This window comes from Squalius cephalus, assembly GCF_949319135.1.
Source record: "Squalius cephalus genome assembly, chromosome: 25".
Classification (NCBI taxonomy): domain Eukaryota; kingdom Metazoa; phylum Chordata; class Actinopteri; order Cypriniformes; family Leuciscidae; genus Squalius; species Squalius cephalus.
This window is the reverse complement of record NC_137146.1, coordinates 12,461,890-12,486,228: the sequence shown is the minus strand read 5'-3', so window position 1 is coordinate 12,486,228 and position 24,339 is coordinate 12,461,890. Positions and strand designations below refer to the sequence as shown.

Genomic DNA, 24,339 nt, shown 5'->3' with positions numbered 1-24,339 from the left:
GTAAAGTCACTGTATAGATATGCACCTGACAAAAATAAATGACAAAACATGCACACTGTGAACACCTATGCATACCTGTAGACCAGGTATGCCTTGGCGGTTTTGAAGGGTGTGCTAAAAGCTGCCAGACAGGATGATTTTCAAATCCCTTTCATCATGAAGCAAAGAGGTTGTATGTGCTAGTCTACGCCATTGGACTCACCTGTGACCTACAAAGCTTGCTTGAGTTCACAGATTTCTTTACCTCACCTTTGTGTGTTGCTTCACGCCCTGCAAGACAAAATTAGATTCTTCCTGTTCGCTTACCATGTAGATTGGCAGTGTTCTGATTTGTCCCATGATGCAACACAATCACTCACAATAAAACAATATGCAACATTTAAGTCAAGTCAAGTCAAGTCACATTTATTCATATAGTGCTTTTTACAATACAGCTTTACAGACATAACAGGAAAATAATTCAACAAAGTTTGTTTCCATGAAGAAAATAGTGTCACAGTCCAGTTTAAGTAAGTTCAGTGATGTTTCATTTTGTTGTAAAAAAAGTTATTAATTTAGTATAATTTATAGAGAGAGAAAAAAATAATTTTGAGGTCAAAAAGTAAACATTTTGACCAATAATATATTTTGTTTAGTATCTGTATTGCAGATAAAATTGTATGACTTATATTAGATTAAATAGTAGTTTCTTAGGCAATATGTGATGCATTTACCCCCTGCTAATTTCAAACCACTATGCTAATACAGCTTTGGCTGACAGGGTAGGGTGGGTTGTAACACTTATTTAAAAAGTGTTACAACCATCCCCTTACTAAGAATATAACTAAGAATATTGCCAGTGTTTTAAATAAAGTGGTTTACATGGAGCAATTTAACAACTCAAAGCCAAAGAAGGTTTGGGTGAAATGCGCCCTATATGCAGTTTCTGGGCCCATCAAACCTGCACTCCAGGGTTACCAGCATCATTCATCTGTCAGCACTGTGACTCAGATTAAGAATATTCACACACTCACACACACATTTACATGTTATTTTTTGTTAGACTTAAAGATGTGCAAAGATGTTCTTTAATCTGGTACATTGTAGTAGTGTTTATTAAGTATACCGTTAAGTAAGTTTGCTTAGTAGATTCATTTACACAGACATGTGTTTTTTTTGTAAGACCTAAAGATGTACAAAGATGTTATTTAATTAGGTACATTGTAGTATGTAGTGTGTTATTATTAAGTGTACTGTTAAGTAAGTTTGTTCTAGTAGACAAATTTAAACACACACACATGCGAGTCAAACAGACATAGTCTGTTATTGAGAGAGAGAGAGAGAGAGACATTGTTCTTTTATTTCAATAAATCTGTTTTTGAACAATATCATACGTATGGCATCCATTTTTACTTCTTTTGTCTATACAACTTACCCCAACATGTGTTACAACCTACCCCGGTAGTGGGGTAGGTTGTAACAAAGGAACACCATGTATTTGACATCAACTCAAGGTCTGTGATATTAAATGTGGGTACTTTGTATAAAAGTTTGAGAACTCAAGCTAAAAAATTCAGCGAGTTACAGGTGCTGAAGCAAAAAGTGTTGCAACCATCCCCAGTCTCCCCTACCCCTGAATGATAAGATAATGGTGTGCTTATGAAACAAATCTAGAAGGAAGGTCAGATTATAAATGCAACACCTAGGTCATTTTCAGTCTTTAAAGCACACTTCCGAGAGTAGAACTGCTGGACTTTAATGGAGTTCAAAACAAATGAATCAAAACCATATGCTGCCACTAAGGACATCCTTCTGCAAATCACCGAAAAGTAGACTTGTTTCTGAATTAAAATTCAGTCGTTTATAATGGGTGGAAACAAGTTAAATTGTTCAGGGCACCATTAACTGAAAACAGAGACTTGAAAGACCGGTGTTGTTGTGGGTGTTGGCGAATTCTCGATACTGCTCTCGTAATAGGCGGGTTCCACAGAGAGTCGTCAGTGGATGGTTTGGGACACGGGCTTTACTCAACCCAGTCAGGCTCTGGGTGACTTCGGGACACAAAACGTCTTGTCCAACTGGGATATAGCCTACTCCAACTGAAAGAAGGAAAGAAAAGAAAAATAAATAAGTAGGCTAACAACAAAAAATGGAAGTCAATGGAAATTCTGGCAGATTCGGTAAGTTTTGCACTGATGTCATGTTTATTCCGCGTGAGACATTTGATTTGAAGTGTCAGAGGCTATTCATAATGGCTATAGAAACACCAGTGATTTTAACTGCATTTTTTTTTCCGCAATGTTCTTTCCGCAGTCATGGGACGTGTTGCCTTATGCTGCATTAGCCTTCTTTTTTAGTAGTAGGCTATAACATTTTGCTTTCCTGTAAGTTACATCATCTCTGAACTTTTTAGTATCCTATATGCAGTCAGTTTAAGACGAGTTTGAGTCAAGTCAAGTCAAGTCAAGTTTATTTATATAGCGCTTTTCACAATACAGATTGTAAGCAGCTTCACAATATTAAATTAAAATAATACATCAATTTGAGTTCAATTTGAGTTTGAGTTCGCAATAAAACCATGTCAATGCAAGTTAAAAAATAAATCAAAAATACTGGAGTTTATGAAGCTTATAACCTTTTTCTTGAAACCTTTTTCAGCCTGCGTAAGTGCGAATGTCTAATGTCACGCGAGGGTTTAACCACAAGAAGGCGCCCTATCCCAAATAACGTTTGAACTAGTGATTCATCGGCTACTTTCGAACCGGTTTACTAAAATATTTGAAAATGAAATCTTTAAGATTCCATAGTTTTTTAAGCATCAAAACGACACGAATGACAACAAATAGATTTCGCCAACTGCTAGATATGACTTTAATAAAGCTATGAAAACAGCAATAGGTTTGCATTTTGAGTTTTTGACACAACTGCTTTGTGTCATTTTAAATATCTGGTATCTAGTTACTTTCACATTCATTCAAAATTGTTCTGCTGCATGCGTCTGAATGACAAGCAAAACTTAATTTAACGACATGTCACCTATCATTCAATTTGTCCAGCAGATGCACTGAAGCTCCGACCCTCAGTCAGGACAGTTTCGAGTCTTGTCTCGTTCATTGAAGAGGGCGGGGTCGTTCATTAGGTCCAGCCAATGGAATGCTTCTTTAATACCAATCACTGGATTGCTATTGGTTCGCGCTATGGTCAGCAATCCTCTTCTTTAAAAGGGAGAGACTTCAACGAAGTTTACTACTAATCACATGGAAGTAAATGAGAATGGTTCGTTAGAAACCACCATTTCCATGATCGAAACATTAGAGGGAAGGCAACCGGCAAAATCAGGTTACACCACGCAAACCTGTTTGGAGAAAGTAAAAAAAAAAAAAAAAACGTTTAAATAGACCCCAATCGACGTATTAAACGGATGAGATTTACATGCATCTCTTTTTACTTGTGTATTATATATTTAAATGCCATAGTGCATGTCATAACTTGTCAGTGCGAAACTCAGATAGACACAGAGAAAGTGAATCGGAACAAAAACAATAGGATGATTTTGCAGGTTTAGAACCCGCCCCATAGGAAAGAGACTTGCAAACGTCATGGTTTTCTACCGTCATGTTATTTTCTACCCAAAGTAAGTCGATTCCAGGATCCCGTTAAGGATTTACACAATGTCTTGTGGGCGTAAGCCGCGCAAAAGGACGAAATCGCAGGAGTTCATTTATCAAGAGCAGTGCAAGAACGTGGCACACGAGAACGGGATACGCATAGGTGGGTGTCGCATTGTGTCGGGTCGTCGTGCGTTAAATATCCCTCCGTGGACTAAAACTGCATGAGAGCTGTGAACTTCTGTGGCTCTAGCTCCAGAAAGTAGAGTTTCCTCCAAAATGGCATGTTTATTGTGTTTTTTCCACTTGTTACTGTAAAACCATAACAATGGGATCTCATTTAAACAGTGTGTAAAAAGTTAAGAGAACTCACTGGCCATTTATAAATGTTGTAAAAAGTGTGTAAGTGGCTGTGCAAGGTTAATAAAATAGCATTAACCGCACATACAGCATTGTTTATGGAACGCGCGCACTGTTTAGATGTGTCATTGTCAACCAATCTCTGCAACATCTTGCACAAGTTAGTGGGTGTGACGTTTTGTTTCTGTAAGAAACTGCACTATAAATATGAAGAATTTAAAGGATTTAACATTAAGCACGTTTAAAATATACACCATGATGATGAAATGCAGTGTATTATTAGGCTACTATGGATTCAATGAAGCTGGCTTTTGAGGGAAGTCACAAACATGACTGCGTATTTCATAAAAGAGGAGCACTGCATGATTTACTTTCATGTTTGGGATGAGGAATGGGTCAAGGGGATTATCCCATTCTGCTCTATGGTGTTTTATTACATTCCAGTCAAATGGAGCAGAGAAGATGTTTTGTTGAGTGTAGGATTACACAGCTTTTCCAAGGAAGAATGAATGTTTTTGGGGGTTGACTTATCACACTTGTACAATTGTTGGCTACGTTCCGTTGATGCGACATCAAGATTGACTTGTTGTGAATAAAGATTCCTTATTCACTTTTATATTTGTTGGCACTTTTAGATGGCAATACTCTCCATCTAAGTTAAATGGAAAAAGCCTTGAAGAGTATGAATACAGCGCCAAAACACAGCTACAAAATCAGCATTACGACCATCATTTAATTGTGCCCTGAAACTAAATGTATTTGAATGCTTCAGTTGGTTGGTTTACATAGCCTACATTTGAATAATCATAATGTGCTTTCATGTCAATTTTAATTAAATTTAGTTTGATCCAAAAGAAAATTTAAACTTGTGCTGGAGATCTTTAGCATTCTGCACCCTCAAAAAGAATGTGTTAAATTAATAACACAATTTATGTTATGGCTATTTTAACACATTATGTGCATTTTGTGTTGATTTTGTGTAAACGCATTAAATTACACTGTAAAAAGTGAATAGTTGGATCAACTTAAAAAAATTACTTTAATTGGTAACACCTAAAGAAATTAAGTTTTCTCAAATTAAATTATCACGTTTTTCACGATAAAATGTGATAATTTAAGTTGAGAGAACTTAATTTCTTTAGGTGTTACCAATTGAAGTAATTTTTTTAAGTTGATCCAACTATTCACTTTTTACAGTGTATTAAAATTTATTAATTAATTAATTAATTAATTAAAACTCATTAAATCATGTAATAACTTGTTAAAAATTGCCATATAAACATTTGAATCTGACTACATTGACAGTAAGTTTAAAAAATGTGTAGTGCATGCATAATTTTATCCAGAGAAGTCTATATATTGGAAGAGAAGTGGGCCTAAAATTACTAAATAATGATGGCTAACATGTTTACACAAGGTAGGATTTTGGGGCACAAAGTGGATGGGGTCCAGGAGCTACCAAAAAGAATAATAATAATGAATCAATGCATCTTAAAAATGTTTCTTTTAACTTGTGCATTATATTCTAAGTCTTTTGAAGTGGTGAGGATCAGACTAAGAAGTTATTGTTATTGTACAGGAAAGAGCAGCTTGGATATTTTGCTTGAAGTAAATTGTTCAGGTTTCAATTCAAGTAGCAAGATAAGAAGAAGACCTCGGAAATCCTTAGGAATGCATGAGGAATACGAAGGGTCAATGATGCTGTAACCACACCATCTGGCTGCTTTCTTAATTGATGGCCATTCCAAATGAACTGTGTATTGTGACTAAACATTTTTGAAAGCAACATATATTGCTAAAATATTTCATTGTTATATACGGTATAGTCTTGTTTTGGAGGGCTCTTAAAATCTTGACTAGTACATCTTTCCCTGTTTCCCTGTTTAAACTGCCATTGAAATGAATGGGAATGCTAACTGATAGCTTTCTCCAGGTATTACAGATCTTTCTGGCTTTAATTCCAGCACTGGCACAGCTGAAATCCACTGACTTTGCAAATCGTGCCTGGACCTGTTTCTATCATATTTTTTGAGGGTCACGGTAATGAGAAGTCAGAAGAGTATTTGAACTTAGCGACGTCTACATTTGCATACTAAATACTTCTGGAGTGTGATTTGAATATAGAGATGAAAAGCCTGATACATTTTCCTAAATTTTAAATACCCCACTTTTTTTCAAGACTGCAATAACACTAGTATCAGTCATCAACATAAAACCACACACACACAGAGTTTTCTGAGTAAACATAGGCAACCATCCCAGCACGAAAAAAAAAATGCTTTCAGCTCCATTTCAAAGTATGTGGAGGCCTTTCTGAAATCAACTCAGATTTTTCATCATTTCTCTCTCCGCCTTCTGCTTGAGTGCAGCCAGAGCCTCATAAAAAGCCTCTGTGGCAAGAGCTCGTGAAAAAATGTCAGCAATGTTGTGGTTGTGCCCACACCCTTGGGTCATAGAAGCTGGAAATATTCATAACTCAACTGTTGGGCCAATTAGCACTATGATAGCTGATTAATCAGGATTGTCTGCAATATTTTATCGTTCCAAATTCAACCACTCCTGAAAAGGAAGTAGAAACATATGATGGAAAGACTGATCTTTTATTGCAACATTGACATTAATTGACTACACACACCACCCCCGCACATACACATTTTTTTCCACACTGCATGGCAGTTGTGGTTATCTTTATCTAGCTTTATTGATGCAATAATCCTTGCAGAATTGTGTAAAAAAATCAATCCTGAAAATTGTATGGATCATACATAGCTGTTTGGAAAGTGAACTGGATATATATTAATGTGAAATATTAGCAACTGATGTTGTAGTCAGTGTATGCTTTTTGGTTTTCTAATATTTTTATTTTTTTTACCTGTAGCTGTGTTTTGTTTTTTGGGCCTTTTTTTTGCCAAATAATTTTGGCAAAATAAATATTTTAACCAAGTTTAGTGTTTTGTTCTTCCCTCATATTTGAAATATCAAACAAAATATAAAATATTTCCCTTATGTTTTGATTGTTTAATCAGATATGCTGGGTTATTAAAAAACAAATATCCCCTCCGGACATCACTTTTGGCCAATGATGTATCATTGTATGTGTGTGTGTGTGTGTGTGTGTGTGTGTGTGTGTGTGTGTGTGTGTGTGTGTGTGTGTGTGTGTGTGTGTGTGTGTGTGTGTGTGTGTGTGTGTGTATGTATGTATATATATATATATATATTTATACATACACACACACACACACACACACATATATATATATATATATATATTCAGAGTGTTGGAATCATTGTAAGGGATGCAAGTGATTTTATTGCTAATCTATGCTACTATAAAGATAACCACAATATCATTGCAAAATGGAAAAAGTGCTGTGTGGGTGAATGCATGTGGTCAGTACGTGTCAGTGTTATCTTTCAGACTATGAGTACTATTTAGGATACTAAATAGTTTAATTTATGCAGAGAAAATGAAGAGAAAACAGTACAATATACTGTATGAACTGAATATAAACAAAGCACAATGATAGACCTAATGCTGAAACTATTGTTTATATTGTTCAAACCTGAAAGCTATATACTGAAAGGCATCAGTGCTGTGTATTTTAAAGAAATGTACTATCAAACCTAACTGGAATGGGTAAACATACTTTCATTGAAGTAAAAACTCAATGATTTAGACTTTACAATGTGTAGATATACAGTATACAGAATGAAAGAGTGTCAAAGAAAATGTCTGCCATCTGCCATACCAACCTCTGCCATACTTATAGCTCACCCAGCAGGTTTTGACCTTCAGCAAAACTATGTAAATTGTGCAAGATCGTTTTTCTTTTGTCTGGAGAGAGGTGTGTCCAGTCATTATTGCAAACATTTATATAATCTTTTAAAATAGCTTTGATCTATGCATGACTCACCATTGAGCCTAGAAACTTGTGACATGGACTTTATATTTGAGTTTCCAAAAAAACATAAATTGAGGTATACTTTGACAGTGGACTTTGAGCATTTTATGACCTTTGTGAAATCCATTTGCACTGATGCGTGAACTTGATACTTGCTTGACCTTCAGGTTTGCAGGGAGACCCGGACCTGCAGTTTCTGCTGAGAGGTGGAGACCTAGTAAAGGTGAAGTCTAACAAATGGAGGAAGACCCGCTTCTTTCGGCTGTCCGAAGATTGCAAGACTGTGTGGCAACAGACCAGCAAGAAATTCAAGAAAGACTCCAGCTGTAAGTATAACTGCTGTCCCTTTATTTAGTTCAGTGTCTGTTGGAGAGAGATGGGAGAACAAGTTTTCTTCACATCATGAAGAATCAGATTTAGAATTATTTATTTTTTTGATAGTAGAGCTTGGTGTACTATGAAAAACATAGCCAAGCTGACATAGCAAAACTCTTTCTGAACCCTTGCGCTTTTGAAAAATTACTTTCTTTCTTCACCAAATCAACACAGAATGATTTCTGAAGATTCATGTGACACTGAAGACTGGAGAAATGATGCTGAAAATTCAGCCTTCGATCACAGAAATAAATTATATTTTAAAATAGAAATTTTAAATTGGAATAATATATCATTGTATTACTGTTTTGACTGTATTTTTGATCACTTCTTTCAAAAACATTTAAAAAATCCAAACATTTAAACTATATATATATATATATATATATATATATATATATATATATATATACAGTGCTATGCATAAGTTTAGACACCCATGCTAAAGTTGACTAAAAAGAGGAATAAATAATCATCTTTTGGAAATTGAACTTAATGCCTTAATTTAAAAAATTAGGAAAAATCCAACCTTTAAGGACACCAATTTTCTTTGTGAATGAATAATGTATCGTAAATAAATAAATGTTCTTCCTTAAAATACAGGGTGCATAAGTTTGGACACCCCTATGTTAAATTCCCATAGAGGCAGGCAGATTTTTATTTTTAAGTATTTTTTTTATTTATTTTTTAGGATACTATGCATCCTGATAAAGTTCCCTTGGCCTTTGGAATTAAAATAGCCCCACATCATCACATAGCCTTCACCATACCTAGAGATTGGCATGGAGTACTTTCCATAAGATCATCTCTCAATGCAAATCAAACTAGCTATTAGGCTAACTGAAATAAAACCATGCCAATCTCTAGGTATGGTGAAGGCTATGTGATGATGTGGGGCTATTTTAATTCCAAAGGCCAAGGGAACTTTAGCAGGATGCATAGTATCCTAAAAAAAATAAAAAATAAAAATACTTAAAAATAAAAATCTGCCTGCCTCTATGGGAATTTAACATAGGGGTGTCCAAACTTATGCACCCTGTATTTTAAGGAAGAACATTTATTTATTTACGATACATTATTCATTCACAAAGAAAATTGGTGTCCTTAAAAGTTGGATTTTTCCAATTTTTTTTAATTAAGGCATTAAGTTCAGTTTCCAAAAGATGATTTTTTATTCCTCTTTTTAGTCAACTTTAGTATGGGTGTCTAAACTTATGCATAGCACTGTATATATATATATATATATATATATATATATATATATATATATACATAAAAATACAAATACATTATTATATAAAAAAAAAACTGTTGCTTGATACATTGTAATCAGATAACCTTTAATTTCCTGATAATAAATGACCTCATGCTGATATCAGCAAGCCTCACATCAAATGGCTCTCCTGTAAACTCATCTTTATAGTGCCCAGAGCTGTAAATAAATAGTTAGACCTGTCCTTCACCTTTCCCCACAAACATTTTGAACATCTGAATGCCAGAAAAGGCTTTGAGTTGAGTGGAAAGGAAACATCTCGGACAAAATGACCGGAGAGGAGGGGAATGAAATGTTGTGGTGATCTTAAATCTTTTTCCCACATGTTGTCCAGAGCCCTCTGCTCCTCATAGCTTCCGGTCCGGTTCCTCCTGGCCAAAGGCCTCAGATCAGGCCTCTTTATCTGCTGTCTGCCAGAACGTGCCTGCCTCCTCTTTGTGAGGAAACCAGGACCAAACAAAATCAAAGGATTCTAGTTAAAACACCAGATATCAGCAGGGGAACCCTCTGGTCCTGCTCACGTGATGTTTTCACCCATTAGTCGGGTGTTTTGACAGTTGTTTTACTCCCATTGGAATGATAATTAGATGGATTGCACATGCAGCGGGGGCGCTTCGGCCTCTTTTTATGTTCTCAAAAGTATGACAAATGATGACAGAATACTTGGAAAATGTATTAAACCGTAACAAAACAAAAAAGATCTTAATTGGCTTAATATAAGTATTGAAACATTAGAGGATGATGCAGAGACTTGTAATTGGAGCAAATAGTTTACTCTATAAAATATCAAATACTTATGTAGTTAATGGGTTTCATGTTTTTAAGCACAGGAAATGAGGTTTTTATTATCTTATAGTGATGGTGCCAAGTTTATCTCAAGTTAAATGGACTTGCAGGGGTGGGAAAGAAACAGAGGAAACATAACAGATTGTTTTTATCAAATACTAGTGCCCTGCCCTCTGTAAAACTATCCAGAAATAAGACAGTGACTATTTTCTTCTCTTAAACCCTGTTAAGTAAAACATCTACCTCAGTCTTGTCTCCATGATAATAGCTGCAGATGCCCCGTTTCATAGTTTGCGTCTATTATCTGTACAACAACGAGCAGATTTTGCCTGTTTAGCATGCTTTTCATGTTTATTCCCGCCTCCAGCAGAACATAATAAGAGGTCACATGGCCACACTCCCACCACTGTAACTTATAACAGAGGTCACATGAGGCAAAATCAGTCTAGAAAGTGCCCAAATATAATATACACTTGTCTCTTGTGCTCACCAAGGCTGCATTTATTTGATCAAAAATACAGTAAAACAGTAACATTATAATTTATTTTTTTATATATATATTTTAAAATGTAATTTATGTTAAAGCTGAATTTTCAGCATCATTACTTCAGTCTTCACTCTTCAGAGTCACGTGATCCTTCAGAAGGAACTTTAATATGCTAATTTGAACTAATTAAACTTTCTCCTCTGTGTGTAAAGAATCTAGAACAGGATACCTCACATGATGTGGTTTAACAACCAGATATATTGTGGACTAGTGGTTATTAAAAAACAACAACTATAAACCAATGATGTGACATGAATTCAAAAGAAATGAACTGTCATTTTTAAAGTTGAAGTGTGCAATTTCTGCATAAGCACTGCATTAAATAAAGATTGCAAGATGAAGAAAATTATCCACTTACTTTAAAAAAAGTGTTGGTGCAATTATTAACCACAATGTTTTTGTTTCAGTCACTGTATTGTATATAATAGATGAAATATAATAATCTGATGAAATCTGACAATAAGAGGTCAGAATTTGGCCAAGCACAATGTTTCCTTTCTGTCAGCTTGTTTGAATGGAATCTGAAGGATGCTAGACTTGCCTTTGACACTGCTTTCTTTCAGCAGTTCACTTGAGATCGGGTGTTATCCAAATTGTTCTCCTACAGACCCCATATTTTGTTACATTTCATGTATTATTTGTGAGCATGCACCACATATAAAACAGCAGATTATCTCCAGCTGTGGTTTTTCAGAACTTTCCACAAATACCGTACAAATTACTGTGTGAAGCTTTTGCATAAAGCCTTTTTCTTCTTCTTTTTCAGCAAATAGATAATGCAGAACAGTTTTAAACTTGTGATTTTGTCATTTTCTCACAATAAACATCTTAATTAAAAAGACAAATTCTGTCAAATTGAATAAAAAATAACTACACAAGAATGGGTAACAGGACTGCCCATGAATTAAATACATTTTAATAAATTATAATTAAATAATTTGATAAATTAGTTAATAATTAAAGTTTAAGTTTTTACTACAATTAATTAAATATCAATTTAACATCAAGATCATTAAAATTAACAATTAACATTAAAATGACCATGAAATCTAAATTCTTGTTTTTTAATGGAATATTGCAGTATTTATTATAAATGATTTATCCGGGAACAATTTTTTAAATGAATTTACAAAAAAATATATAAAATTCATTTTTAAAAACACACAACCATCCAGTCAGTTCCCGATGGACAAAATCAAGTTCTGCCCTACATTTTTTTCTTGCTTGAGAAGCCGTTCCACTCATATGTACATCACAATAGGGAAGAACAGACTATCGCAACTTCTGTTTTGTGCTTATTTTAACAGTATAGATGAGAGGGTAAAACTTCTTTAAGTGAAACAGGCCAAAATCACCAATATTGATGGTTTACAGACAGTTGGGGCCAATTCAATTCAATTCAATTCAATTCAATTCAATTCAATTCAATTCAATTCAATTCAATTCAATCAACTTTATTGATCCCACAAGGGGCAATTAGTTAGGAGCAGCATGTATACAACAGTACATAACATGAATCACACACCATGTTCACAACATACAACCGTCAATCAATATGTGCACGTGCAAAAAAATAAAAAAAATAAATAAATACCCAAAGAGCCCTACACAGAAAGATTTGGAATGGCGGTTCGTCTTACATGCAGGAAGCGCATAACGACGCCCAGAAGGCAACAGAGAAAATTCACCTGCCAAAGCATGTCCCGGAAAGGCAAGGATACTCCCCGCCTTCCGAACTATTTGTTGGTTACAGAAGACATTAAGGTCTCTCTGTTTCACACCGATAATTTTTGAACAGATTTTTACAATGTTGTTCAAGCTATTCCTGTCTTTTAACTGTCAAGTTGTGGAACCAGCAGAAAGACTCTCAATAAAAGACTGGTAGAATCTACACAAAATGACCGGCGTGACAGAAAAAGAATTTAGCCCTATCATACACCGGGCGTTAGGCGCGACGCAAGTGTTTTTTGCTAGTTTCAGCCCGACGCAATTATCATTTTCACGTCCTGTGCCACATTGTTTAAATAGCAAATGCATTTGCGCCCATTTGTTCGCCCATGGGCGTGCTGGTCTGAAAATGAGGTGTGTTCAGGCGCATTGTTGGCACGTTGCTATTTTGTGGCCCGTCGTTAAACTAGAAAAAGTGGATTCAGACTCACCTTAAGTGCACTTGCGCCGTGCGCTTTAGACCATGTGCTTATCGTTAAAATAGGGCCCATTATGTTTTTAAAACTAGCTACTTTTAATCTTTGTCTAATATGTCTAATAGACCTCACAAAAAAGGATCCGTGCCTTTACTGTTTTTGTCATGCGTCACCAAGTGGACTGTATTCATGGAAAGTGGCTTGTGTTGTATTTGCTTTGTTACAGTTGGCACAAAGTCGGCCCTGATCTGATTCCTCACAGTAAGCCATCTATTGTGTCTAATTGTTTTATTTGGGATCACGAATTGATTGCTAGAGAGATTACGATAAATCCCACTTGTGTCTCACTTCCAGGTAGACTCCACAGAAAGGTCAATTAAAGCTCTAACTAAAAAGTTGAGTCAGTTCTGTTCACACATTTCTCCTATGAACACTGTGGTAACAGCAGAGACAGATACTGTAGCCACCCATATTTGGGTTCCCCGTCTGTGTGCATGTGTTTTGCTGAGGATTACGTCTGAACTCTTCCATTCATTAACCTATACTGCACAATACACATGATTTGAGAGGAATAGAGCTTGTCCTCGTTTTTGTTTAACACTGGGATTAAAGGGCAGAGGCCATAGGAGGAGAGTGATTGTACAGCTGTGTTTGCCAAGCTCATTCAGTAACCCTCAAAGAGGAGGACACCACTGAGCTTATCAGCTTCTTATCAGTGTCTGACGTGATGCCTGCAATAAATTATCTTTCATACAGCAGTGCTTAGACAAGATTTATTGATTAAGAAATCAAGATTATTCATGTACCTCTCAAGTTAAAAGGATAGTTCACCCAGAAAAGAAAGTGGTGTCATCATTTACTCACCCTTATGTTGTTTCAAACATGCTTGAGCTTCCGTTTACCACAACTGATGTGTGTGTTGATCAATGTTTAAATGTGAATAAAAGCCTAAATTCAATCTGTTCATCATATAAAGCAACCGAGTCTCTTCAGAAAATTTGGACTAAACCGCTCAATTCATATGGATTAATTTCACAATCTACATTATGAACTTTTTGAAGCTTCAAAGTAATAGTTGCATAGCTGTCAACGGAGGGACAGAAAGCTCTCAGATTGCATAAAAAATATCTTAATTTGTGTTGAGATGAACGTTCAGATGAAGGAAAGTCTTACTGGTTTGGAACGACATGAGGGTGAGATATTTGGGTGAATTATTCCTTTAATATCATCTAATGTTTCAGAAATGATGTTGTCTGTATGGGTAATTTAAACTGAAAAATTAAATGATTAAAAATTACACTTAAAGCAATTATATAAACTGAATTTAATCCCATTCCATTTCATTACATTTTTTCAAATTTCATCAAAATTGGAAATAAAATTGGAATTTCAATTCTGCATCCAGTTTGCTCATTTCAAATTCATTTTTTGAAACTGTGTTAAGAGGTAATCTTGAACATAAAACCTTGCCCACTGTGCTATATCTTTTAATGGTTTGGAGGTTTTAGGTGTCAAAATATACTCTATAAATATTGCACCACTTCATGTTCAGACCTGCGTATCACATGGGTCTCAGAAATAATGTGTCTCTTAGGCTTCAGGCTGTAATAATGCACAGTTCTGAGTTCAGGCGTCTCTCTCGTCAATCTGCCAACAGAACAGACTAACAAAGGTTCAAAATGTTATTTAAAATTCTGACTGAAAAATGATTAATAATGAAAAATCTCTTGTCTTTTTTATAGTCAGCCTCGAGGACATTGATTCTGTGCGGTATGGGCGTCAGACTGAAGGGATGCAGAAGTACACTGACTCGGACTCCTCAGTGGAGGATCGTTGCTTCTCCATCGTCTTCAAGGGTCGACGGAGCAACCTAGACTTGATGGCCTCATCTAAAGAGGAGGCCCAGCGTTGGGTCAGCGGTCTGGAGAAGGTCATCAACAGCATGGACAACCTCAACCGCCAACAGAACAGCGAACAGTATCCTTGAACATCTATTCTCCAAAGCCTGGTCTCTGAAACTCATGTCAGTATGGTTGTTATAAAGTAGCCTACTATGTTTAATAAGTGCAACATGCATTTATATAAAACTTTTTAATTGGGGAATTTCTGGCTGAAAAAATTAATATATTATATACACTCACCTAAAGGATTATTAGGAACATCATACTAATACTGTGTTTGACCCCCTTTCACCTTCAGAACTGCCTTAATTCTACGTGGCATTGATTCAACAAGGAGCTGAAAGCATTCTTTAGAAATGTTGGCCCATATTGATAGGATAGCATCTTGCAGTTGATGGAGATTTGTGGGATGCACATCCAGGGCACGAAGCTCCCGTTCCACCACATCCCAAAGATGCTCTATTGGGTTGAGATCTGTTGACTGTGGGAGCCATTTTAGTACAGTGAACTCATTGCCATGTTCAAGAAACCAATTTGAAATGATTCGAGCTTTGTGACATGGTGCATTATCCTGCTGGAAGTAGCCATCAGAGGATGGGTACATGGTGGTCATAAAGGGATGGACATGGTCAGAAACAATGCTCAGGTAGGCCGTGGCATTTAAACGATGCCCAATTGGCACTAAGAGGCCTAACGTGTGCCAAGAAAACATCCCCCACACCATTACACCACCACCACCAGCCTGCACAGTGGTAACAAGGAATGATGGATCCATGTTCTCATTCTGTTTACGCCAAATTCTGACTCTACCATCTGAATGTCTCAACAGAAATCGAGACTCATCAGACCAGGCAACATTTTTCCAGTCTTCAACTGTCCAATTTTGGTGAGCTCGTGCAAATTGTAGCCTCTTTTTCCTATTTGTAGTGGAGATGAGTGGTACCCGGTGGGGTCTTCTGCTGTTGTAGCCCATCCGCCTCAAGGTTGTGCGTGTTGTGGCTTCACAAATGCTTTGCTGCATACCTCGGTTGTAACGAGTGGTTATTTCAGTCAAAGTTGCTCTTCTATCAGCTTGAATCAGTCGGCCCATTCTCCTCTGACCTCTAGCATCAACAAGGCATTTTCGCCCACAGGACTGCCACATACTGGATGTTTTTTTCCTTTTCACACCATTCTTTGTAAACCCTAGAAATGGTTGTGTGTGAAAATCCCAGTAACTGAGCAGATTGTGAAATACTCAGACTGGCCCGTCTGGCACCAACAACCATGCCACGCTCAAAATTGCTTAAATCACCTTTCTTTCCCATTCTGACATTCAGTTTGGAGTTCAGGAGATTGTCTTGACCAGGACCACACCCCTAAATGCATTGAAGCAACTGCCATGTGATTGGTTGATTAGATAATTGCATTAATGAGAAATTGAACAGGTGTTCCTAATAATCCTTTAGGTGAGTGTATATATATATTATATATTTCAACCGTTTAATATTCAGTACTTACATCAGACAAAAAGCTGGATCTATAACTGCATGCGCAAGGCAGACAAGAACGCAGACAACAAAATGTCCTTGAAGGAGTTGAAGCATTTCCTACGTCATATCAATATAGTGGTGGACGACGATTACGCGGAGACGCTCTTCAAGGTGAGAGACTAATCATAAAGCTTGAGTGTCAATTTAATTTAAACTTGTACAGCTAGTTTATAGCATATATTTTTTTAATCACTGCAGTTTGGAATTAGGGTGAAAGTTAAACTCACTGGAAGTAATTCATAGAAGTCTAAAGTGCTAATACTTAAAAAAGAAAATGTTGTAGATGTCTCCTGTTGCAGGTCCTCAAGAACTGTTTTATTTTTTATTATTTAATATATTGCAGAAATGTGACACATCAAATTCAGGCACTCTGGAGGGATCCGAAATTAAGAACTTCTACAATTTGCTGACTCACCGTCAGGAAGTTGATGTGATATATGGAAAGTACGCTCATACTAACGGACAGATGAGCTCCAGCGACCTGTTGAACTTCCTTCAGAATGAGCAGAGGGAGCCGGTTACTTTGGATTATGCACATCAACTTATCGATAAATTTGAGGTGGATGAAAAAGGTAATGGCACATAAATGACCAGAAGTATACATCAGATAACACAGTATTCACAATATTGCACTATTATAATATTGTACATAATATAATTCTCTATATTATACACACACACACACACACACACACACACACACACACACACACACACACACATATATATATATATATATATATATATATATATAAGATCATTAAAATCTAATATTAGAGAATATAATATAATATAATATAAATTAGGTTGAAAGAACAAAATCATCGTAAACCTATATTACACAATCAAAATAGCAGATGTATCATAACAAAATTTGAGTTTATTTTTTTACAATACATTTTTGTATAAAACAGTGTTTTTATATTTACCCAGCCAAACTGAACAAACACATGAGCAAAGATGGTTTCCTGATGTACCTGAACCATGAGGAAGGCTCCATCTTTAACCCCGCCCACAAAGCCGTGTACCAAGACATGCGCCAACCGCTCAATCATTACTTCATTTCCTCTTCCCATAACACCTATCTGATGGAGGACCAGCTGAAGGGGCCTAGCAGCAAAGAAGCCTATATCAAGTACGAACATGTCTGTTTAGGCAGGAATTCTCAACAGCAATGCATTAACATATTAAGCATTCCTCCATAAGCAATGGTTGTTGTCTTTTAGAGCACTGACGAAGGGATGCCGCTGTGTGGAGCTGGATTGCTGGGACGGTGAAAACGAGGAGCCGGTCATTTACCATGGCCACACGCTCACATCCAAAGTGCTCTTCAAAGACGTCATCAAGGCCATCAAAGAATATGCTTTCAAAGTGAGTGAAATGACACGAATTGTATGGTGTGATGACTTACTTATATTAGCAGCTTTGTGGATTATGAAAACGTATGTTTCTTTGCTACGCTAGACCTCACAATATCCAGTGATCCTGTCTTTGGAGAACCACTGCACCATAGTGCAGCAGAAAATCATGGCCCATCACTTAACCTCCATCCTGGGCAGCGCTCTGCTCACTCAACCACTGGGGCATAACATGCCCACCGCTTTTCCAGGACCTGAGGTTAGACCACTATAAATAAAAAGTTTTACATGCATGTTTCCTGCACCACTGCTTATTCTATTTCATTAGCTTTTTCAGTGTCCTTGGTTCCGGAAGTATTTTTTCCATTCATTTTTCCTAAAGGGTTTTCAAAAAAGTCTTGGTTAAAGCGTTCTAAAGCATGAACCGTACAAACCAGCTATGAGGTAAATCACAACATTAGAAACATTTATTTGAAGCAAAAAAGACACAAGACTGTGTACTTAATGGCTTTAAAGTGGTAAAGAATTACAATCCCATGGCATGAAGCATTGTGAATGACATAGTCAAATTAAAAACAATGGAGAGCTATTATGGTTGATTATATCTATAGAAACCATATACTAAGTTTATTGCAAAATATGGATATATATAGATACAAATATTTAAGTAATTTGAAAGTGCAGAGAGACCGACTAGATCATGTCATTTGTGGTGCTTCATGGGAGTGGGCGTTCCCCACAGAGCTCGCCGCGACTCTCTGATTGGTGGAATTTTTAATACAGCATCAATTTAGTTTTTCACCACGAATTCCGCTGATAAACACGATGATTTAAAAAAATAAGTTGAATCAATGCGAACAGGTGGCTTCAACAAAATAATTTACCATCGATTAACAACCTCGGAGCTCACAACAGCACTGTAATTAAAAAAATTAAGTTATGTGAACTTATTCCACATACCTTCATTTTTTTCAATTCCGCATGAAGTTTATTTACTTAATACTTTTAAGGCAGCGGGTTTCCTCAAATTAAGTTTACTGATCACTTTTTACAGTGAGGTTTGTTTTAAAGGTTTATATGTTAATAATCTAGCATTAAAAATAAATTTCCCTGTGGAGAAAAAGAATGGAGTCTTTACTTCTGGAACCTGACTGTTGCGCTGTGTAGCACTATGATAAAGAAATGATGCACACAACTCTGCATATGATAGATGACACTACATATTGCCACCTGGTGGACAACAGCAACAGATTTCTAAAGCTAAACCTCTTAAAAGCTCTTCACCACACCCCACTTTCCTCAAATGACTTTCTCGTCATCCCGGCAAACTTCCTGTTTACTTCTGTATCCTTGAATTCAAATAGCTCTAGACAGAGGAAGGGGTTATCAGTAGAGCTGATTATGTGAATACCGAAGAACTTTTTTTGATTTGTAGCAATTTATCACTTCCTGATGACTCACCAAAACACTCACAGAGCTTTTGAGCTGCATTCTGAAAGGCAAATGACAAGACAGTACAAGTTCAGACAGGTTGCTTATTTTGGTTGTGGGGTTGGAGGGGCTTCCGAATGATGATGTCACTAGGTTTATGAGCTTGTCCAACAGGCTTGAAACTTTTCTTTTCAATGACCTGTTGGAATTAAATTTCAACCCTGAGCTTTGTTCCGCACAGAGAAGTTCTGCCAGTTTTTCTAAATGAGAAATCATTTAGGATGGAATTCTAATATTTCAGCCTGAGGACAGCTCAGCCATGAACCATCATCCACACACAAACAATAGTAAAGCATCATATTTCAGTTTCATTTATTATATGTGAAGGTTATGTAGAATTTCTCACACAAAACTACCTATCCCACACCCCTTGGGTGTTGTTCTTCATTATAATTGTATTATTGTCTCCACTTGATATATTAGAAATGCTTTGCTTTTTTCTCTCATTTTTAAAGTCACTTAGAAAAAAAGCATCTGGTAAATGAAATAATTCTTATTTTAACATTGAAAGAGTTTTGAATAAATGATCGTGGTCCTTTCCCGATCATGTTCCTATCTCTGCTTACACTCTCCTGTCATAATAAAGGCAAAAATATATACTGTACACTATCAATCAAAATGTTTTTTTTGTTTTTTTTTTGAAAGAAGTACTCACCATGGCTTTGTTCAAAAATACTGGTAGTAATATTGTGAAAAAATATTACACTGTTTTCAACTATTTCAACTGTTTTGTATTTAATATATCTTAAAATGTAGTTATCCCTGTGATGGCAAAGCTAAATATTCAGCAGGCATAAGTCCAGTCTTCAGAGTCACATGGTAATAAAGTGTAACATGATAAAACAATAGAAAGTTCAAAAGAAAACTATTTATTTGAAGTACAATTTGTACAATTTTTAATTTATTAATTGTCTCTATTAATCAATTTAATGCCTCCTTGCTGAATAAACATTCATTTTCTTTACCAAAAAGTGACACCAAACCTTTGAACGGTAGTGTATAATAATAATAAAAATGTTTCTTAATGTTTGTTTAATTAATGTTAATTAATGTTTCTATGATTTATTAGCTTTTATTTATATATATATATATATATATATATATATATATATATATATATATATATATATATATACTTCTTTTATTCTTTTTTTAATATTTAAAAATGTTCAGCTACCAATAAGAATGCAGTATTCACAGCTTAACTGAACACATTTGAATATATTTCAATAGATTTTTTTCAAAAGTTAAAATAGATTATATTTGTGTCATCTACAGTACATGTTTGCATTTGCAGGAGCTGAAGGGACGTATTCTGATCAAGGGCAAGCGTTTGAACAAACTGGATGCAGCTTTCAACAACAACGCCACAGAGGATGTGGACAGTGTGTCGGAGGAAGACGAGGCTGCTGAACTGAAAGAGGGTGAACCCAAACCCAAAGGCAAGGTGTGTTGAAAAACCCCTACAGTCATTCAAAGTCCAACAACACAACAACTGCTGACCAACTCATGATTATGATCAATACAGTGGAACTCTGGAAATTTACAAAGAGGTTTCACTCTACCAATAAAAACAGGAAGAACTTGAAGAATTCAGTTTTGGAAGACATGCTGTCAGTCAAGTGCTACAAAATGAACACCAGCAAAACACCAAATATGAGTAAAAATTGCGAAAAGGCACAATTACTCACCGTAGAATCGAATCAATCACAAGGTTAAGTTATCTAAAGTCCTATTTCAAACCATTGTATTTTCTATTAAAATTAAAGTGAAGAACAAACTATACTCCACGAAGTGTACTTAGGGCCGTGGAGTATATTTGCATACACAAATCTGCGGTAGATAAGGTCAAGTTCAAATCGGCACACTCAGCTGTCACAGACATTCCCACAAAAGCCTGATTCAAATCATTAGACCACAGATTTGTTCTGCTTATTTGGCATCCCTTTGTCATTGCATGTGTGAAGTCTATTTATTGTATGTTGCACTAATCTATTTTTGATTACTTTGTAGACTTCCAATAAGATCAAGCTGGCTAAGGAGCTGTCAGATCTGGTAATCTACTGCAAGAGTGTCCATTTCAGCAACTTTGAGCAGTCAAGAGATAATCAGGCCTTCTATGAAATGGCATCTTTCAAGGAGGCCAAAGCAATGAATCTGGCGGAATCATCAGGTACAAGGGTACACAATAGAGTGGCTACAGGAGTGACATATTTTTGTTGGCCAAAACCCGGAAATGAGTAGCATTTTAGCAGCTCTGGTTCCATCCTTCTTTATTTTCAGTTAAAAACCTGAAATAAGGTCTGTCATTAACATAAGCTTAACAGTGCATTGTGGATGTTGAAGTTTTTGACAAATGGGAAGACAACAACTTTTTTCTCTGTTTTCTCTAGTCAGTTAGCACTAGTTTTAAAAACATTTTTGCTTTTCTACTGTATAGGGAGCCACGTTTTTTTGAAAGCCCAGTGAAGTACCCCTTTAATAATGGGATTTTATTGTTGGGCGACCACTGTTTCATGATATTGAAGTCATTCATCTGTTGTGTGGTTTGTTTAAAGCCTATGTCTAGCCTTTTACTTCAGGCAATTCTATTTAGGCTTCAAAATTCATTGCAGTTAATTTGTGAAGATTATCATTAAGAAAAGAAAAAACATGTAAGAATCAAACTTTTGTTGTTCTTAGAGATTATTTTCTGCAATAATCCAAATACTCTTTTGGGTTTTTGTGGAGGGAGCCAGTGTGATGCTAACCTCCGGGTTGGCTTACAAAAATATAAATCACTGCAGCGCTCTATAGGGCCTGAAACTAAAAGACATTTTGCATAAAATATGAGTGATGTTGTCAGATGTACTTTAATATCACATTTTCTGGCTAATGTCTTAAAGCTACGGGATTTATTCATCACAACATGGATAAGCTGAGCAGAATCTACCCAGCCGGCTCCAGAACCAATTCATCCAACTACAATCCGGTGCCACTGTGGAACGCCGGCTGCCAAATAGGTGCAAAGCCCTCTGTGATATGACACAATATGAGTCTAATGCAATTCAGAAAGTCTGTTTATAATATTAATCTGTTTTTATCCCTAAAATTGGTTTACAGTGGCTCTAAACTTCCAGACTCCCTGTAAAGAGATGGATCTGAACCAGGCCCGCTTTTTGCCTAATGGCAAGTGTGGCTACATACTGAAGCCAGAGTTTCTGAGGGACCCGGGCTCCCAGTTTGACCCCGTGAAACTCACTGTAGGCCCCTGGCTGAAGAAGAAGACCCTGCATATGATGGTGAGATTCTTCTGTCCTGCACTGCAAAAAATAAAAAATAAAATAGGGATTATTCTGCCTAATACAATACATAATTAATAAATTAGTTAATTTAAAAATACTTAAAATCAAATATTTATAAAAATGTATTTTAAAAATAATATATAGATTTTTTTTTTGTAAATTTAGGCATCACAACATTATAATGTACAATATTAAAATGAATATTAATTTTGAGCTTTGCTATTTAGAATAAGATTACACTTATTAGTGTTTTTACAGATTAACTTTAAGTGAGTGTCGGTAATGGAAAAGATAACGTAAAAATGGGGGAAATGAGGATGAACAATTATCCAATATTGACTGATACTGATGAATTAATCCCTTACTGATATGACACTGATATATCCTTAATTCCTAAACCAAATGCAATCCTATCGAAACGAATCCAAACACAGTGACCAATCACTTTATATGTCTGTTCAGATCATCTCAGCCCAGCAGCTGCCTAAGCTCAATAAGGACAATAAGAGGTCCATTGTGGACCCTCTCGTCAGAGTGGAGATCTACGGTGTGCCAGATGACAATGCCAGCAAACAGACACATCACATTGAAGACAATGGCAAGTGTCAACCGTGCATTTACATTTACGCATTTAGCAAACACTTTCTTTTTTTTAAAACCAAAGTGTAGGTCACTTAAATGTTTTTTTGTTACAGGTTTCAATCCTATGTGGAATACAAAATTCCAGTTCACTGTTCATGTGCCTGATCTGGCTTTGGTGCGGTTTGTGGTGGAGGACCATGATGTTGCCAAACAGAATGATTTGGTTGGCCTGTACACTGTCCCCTTCACCAGCATGCAGAATGGTGAGCCGGTGAAAAATAAGTGAGAAATGACTTTCTGTTGTGCAGTTATTATGAATGTGCTCACTATAAGTCCTATCTTCTGTCTTCAGGATACCGGCATGTGCCTCTGCTCACAAAGAGAGGAAGCCTCATTCCTTCAGCGGGACTGTTTGTACACATCATGATTATTGATGCTTAAAGGCCTCATTATATTTCTGCGTCGGACCTACGCCGGAGCCTATACGCCGTAGGCAACGTGTTGGTTTTAATTTATACTTCTGCGTCGTTGTCCGCGTTGACGCACCTAGGGAGCTTGTGAAACCCCGAGGGAGGGGTTCTGGCAGACCAATCACAGCGCTTGCGTCCGCGTAGAATTGACGCGTTGTTACATTTTTGGAGAGGTGCACGTCAGGGTACGCCGTAGCTACGGCGGCAGTTCGACGCAGAAGTATAAATAGGCCTTAAGAGACTGCAATGTTCCTCTCAGTCATCTCAATGTCAAAGTGTGCAGATCACAGAAAAGGACAAATCAACTAAACTCTCCTATGCGAACACTTTCTAGGATAAGATTTGGACTTCCTTTTCCTATGTGCCTTGCGGTTTACCAATTAGCCCTCCTCACTATATGAGTACCAAAATGTACCTTAAAGTGCTTCGTGGAATTTGTTGAATTTAGAAGGTGGGGTAAAAAGTCTTTGTTAGGCCTTTGTTGAACCTGCAGCCAAAAAAATAATAATTTATATTTAAGCACAAATCATATAACACTCAACATTCTACACATTACCCATGTCTTTTTTTTTCTTTTTTTTTTGCCTTGAATAAATATTGTTTAAAAATAAATGATCAATAATTTAAATATTAATAGTTATTTAGTCTGTTTTATATATTTTAAAATATATATTTTATATATTTTAAGTGCATTAGAAAAATTAAAAATGTAATATTTTATTTAACTAATTTTTATTTTTGGCTAAT

General features: G+C 36.1%; 1 protein-coding gene across 2 annotated transcripts; it reads left to right on the top strand.

The window, feature by feature from the left end:
• The first annotated feature begins 1,975 nt into the window (after nt 1-1,975).
• plcd1a (phospholipase C, delta 1a) lies at nt 1,976-24,216 on the top strand. Of its 2 annotated transcripts, none has more exons than XM_079862893.1 (15): nt 1,976-2,159; nt 8,017-8,175; nt 14,717-14,951; nt 16,389-16,518; nt 16,751-16,979; nt 17,341-17,542; nt 17,634-17,778; nt 17,872-18,024; nt 20,554-20,703; nt 21,270-21,429; nt 22,142-22,258; nt 22,359-22,537; nt 23,003-23,138; nt 23,236-23,385; nt 23,475-24,216. In XM_079862893.1, the coding sequence occupies exons 1-15, from the start codon at nt 2,129-2,131 to the stop codon at nt 23,561-23,563; spliced, it is 2,265 nt and encodes a 754-aa protein (XP_079719019.1). In that variant the 5' UTR covers nt 1,976-2,128; the 3' UTR covers nt 23,564-24,216. The 2 variants fall into 2 exon arrangements, with proteins under 2 accessions (XP_079719019.1, XP_079719018.1); XM_079862892.1 differs by lacking the exon at nt 1,976-2,159 and adding an exon at nt 3,561-3,750.
• The last annotated feature ends 123 nt before the right edge of the window (nt 24,217-24,339 follow it).

Excerpts from the sequence above, each read along its gene's own strand:
- plcd1a (XM_079862892.1), top strand. The coding sequence starts at position 3,651 with ATGTCTTGTGGGCGTAAGCCGCGCAAAAGGACGAAATCGCAGGAGTTC. Across the intron at positions 3,751-8,016 it reads CGAGAACGGGATACGCATAG|GTTTGCAGGGAGACCCGGAC; the intron begins GTGGGTGTCGCA and ends CTTGACCTTCAG. Across the intron at positions 20,704-21,269 it reads AACCCAAACCCAAAGGCAAG|ACTTCCAATAAGATCAAGCT; the intron begins GTGTGTTGAAAA and ends ATTACTTTGTAG.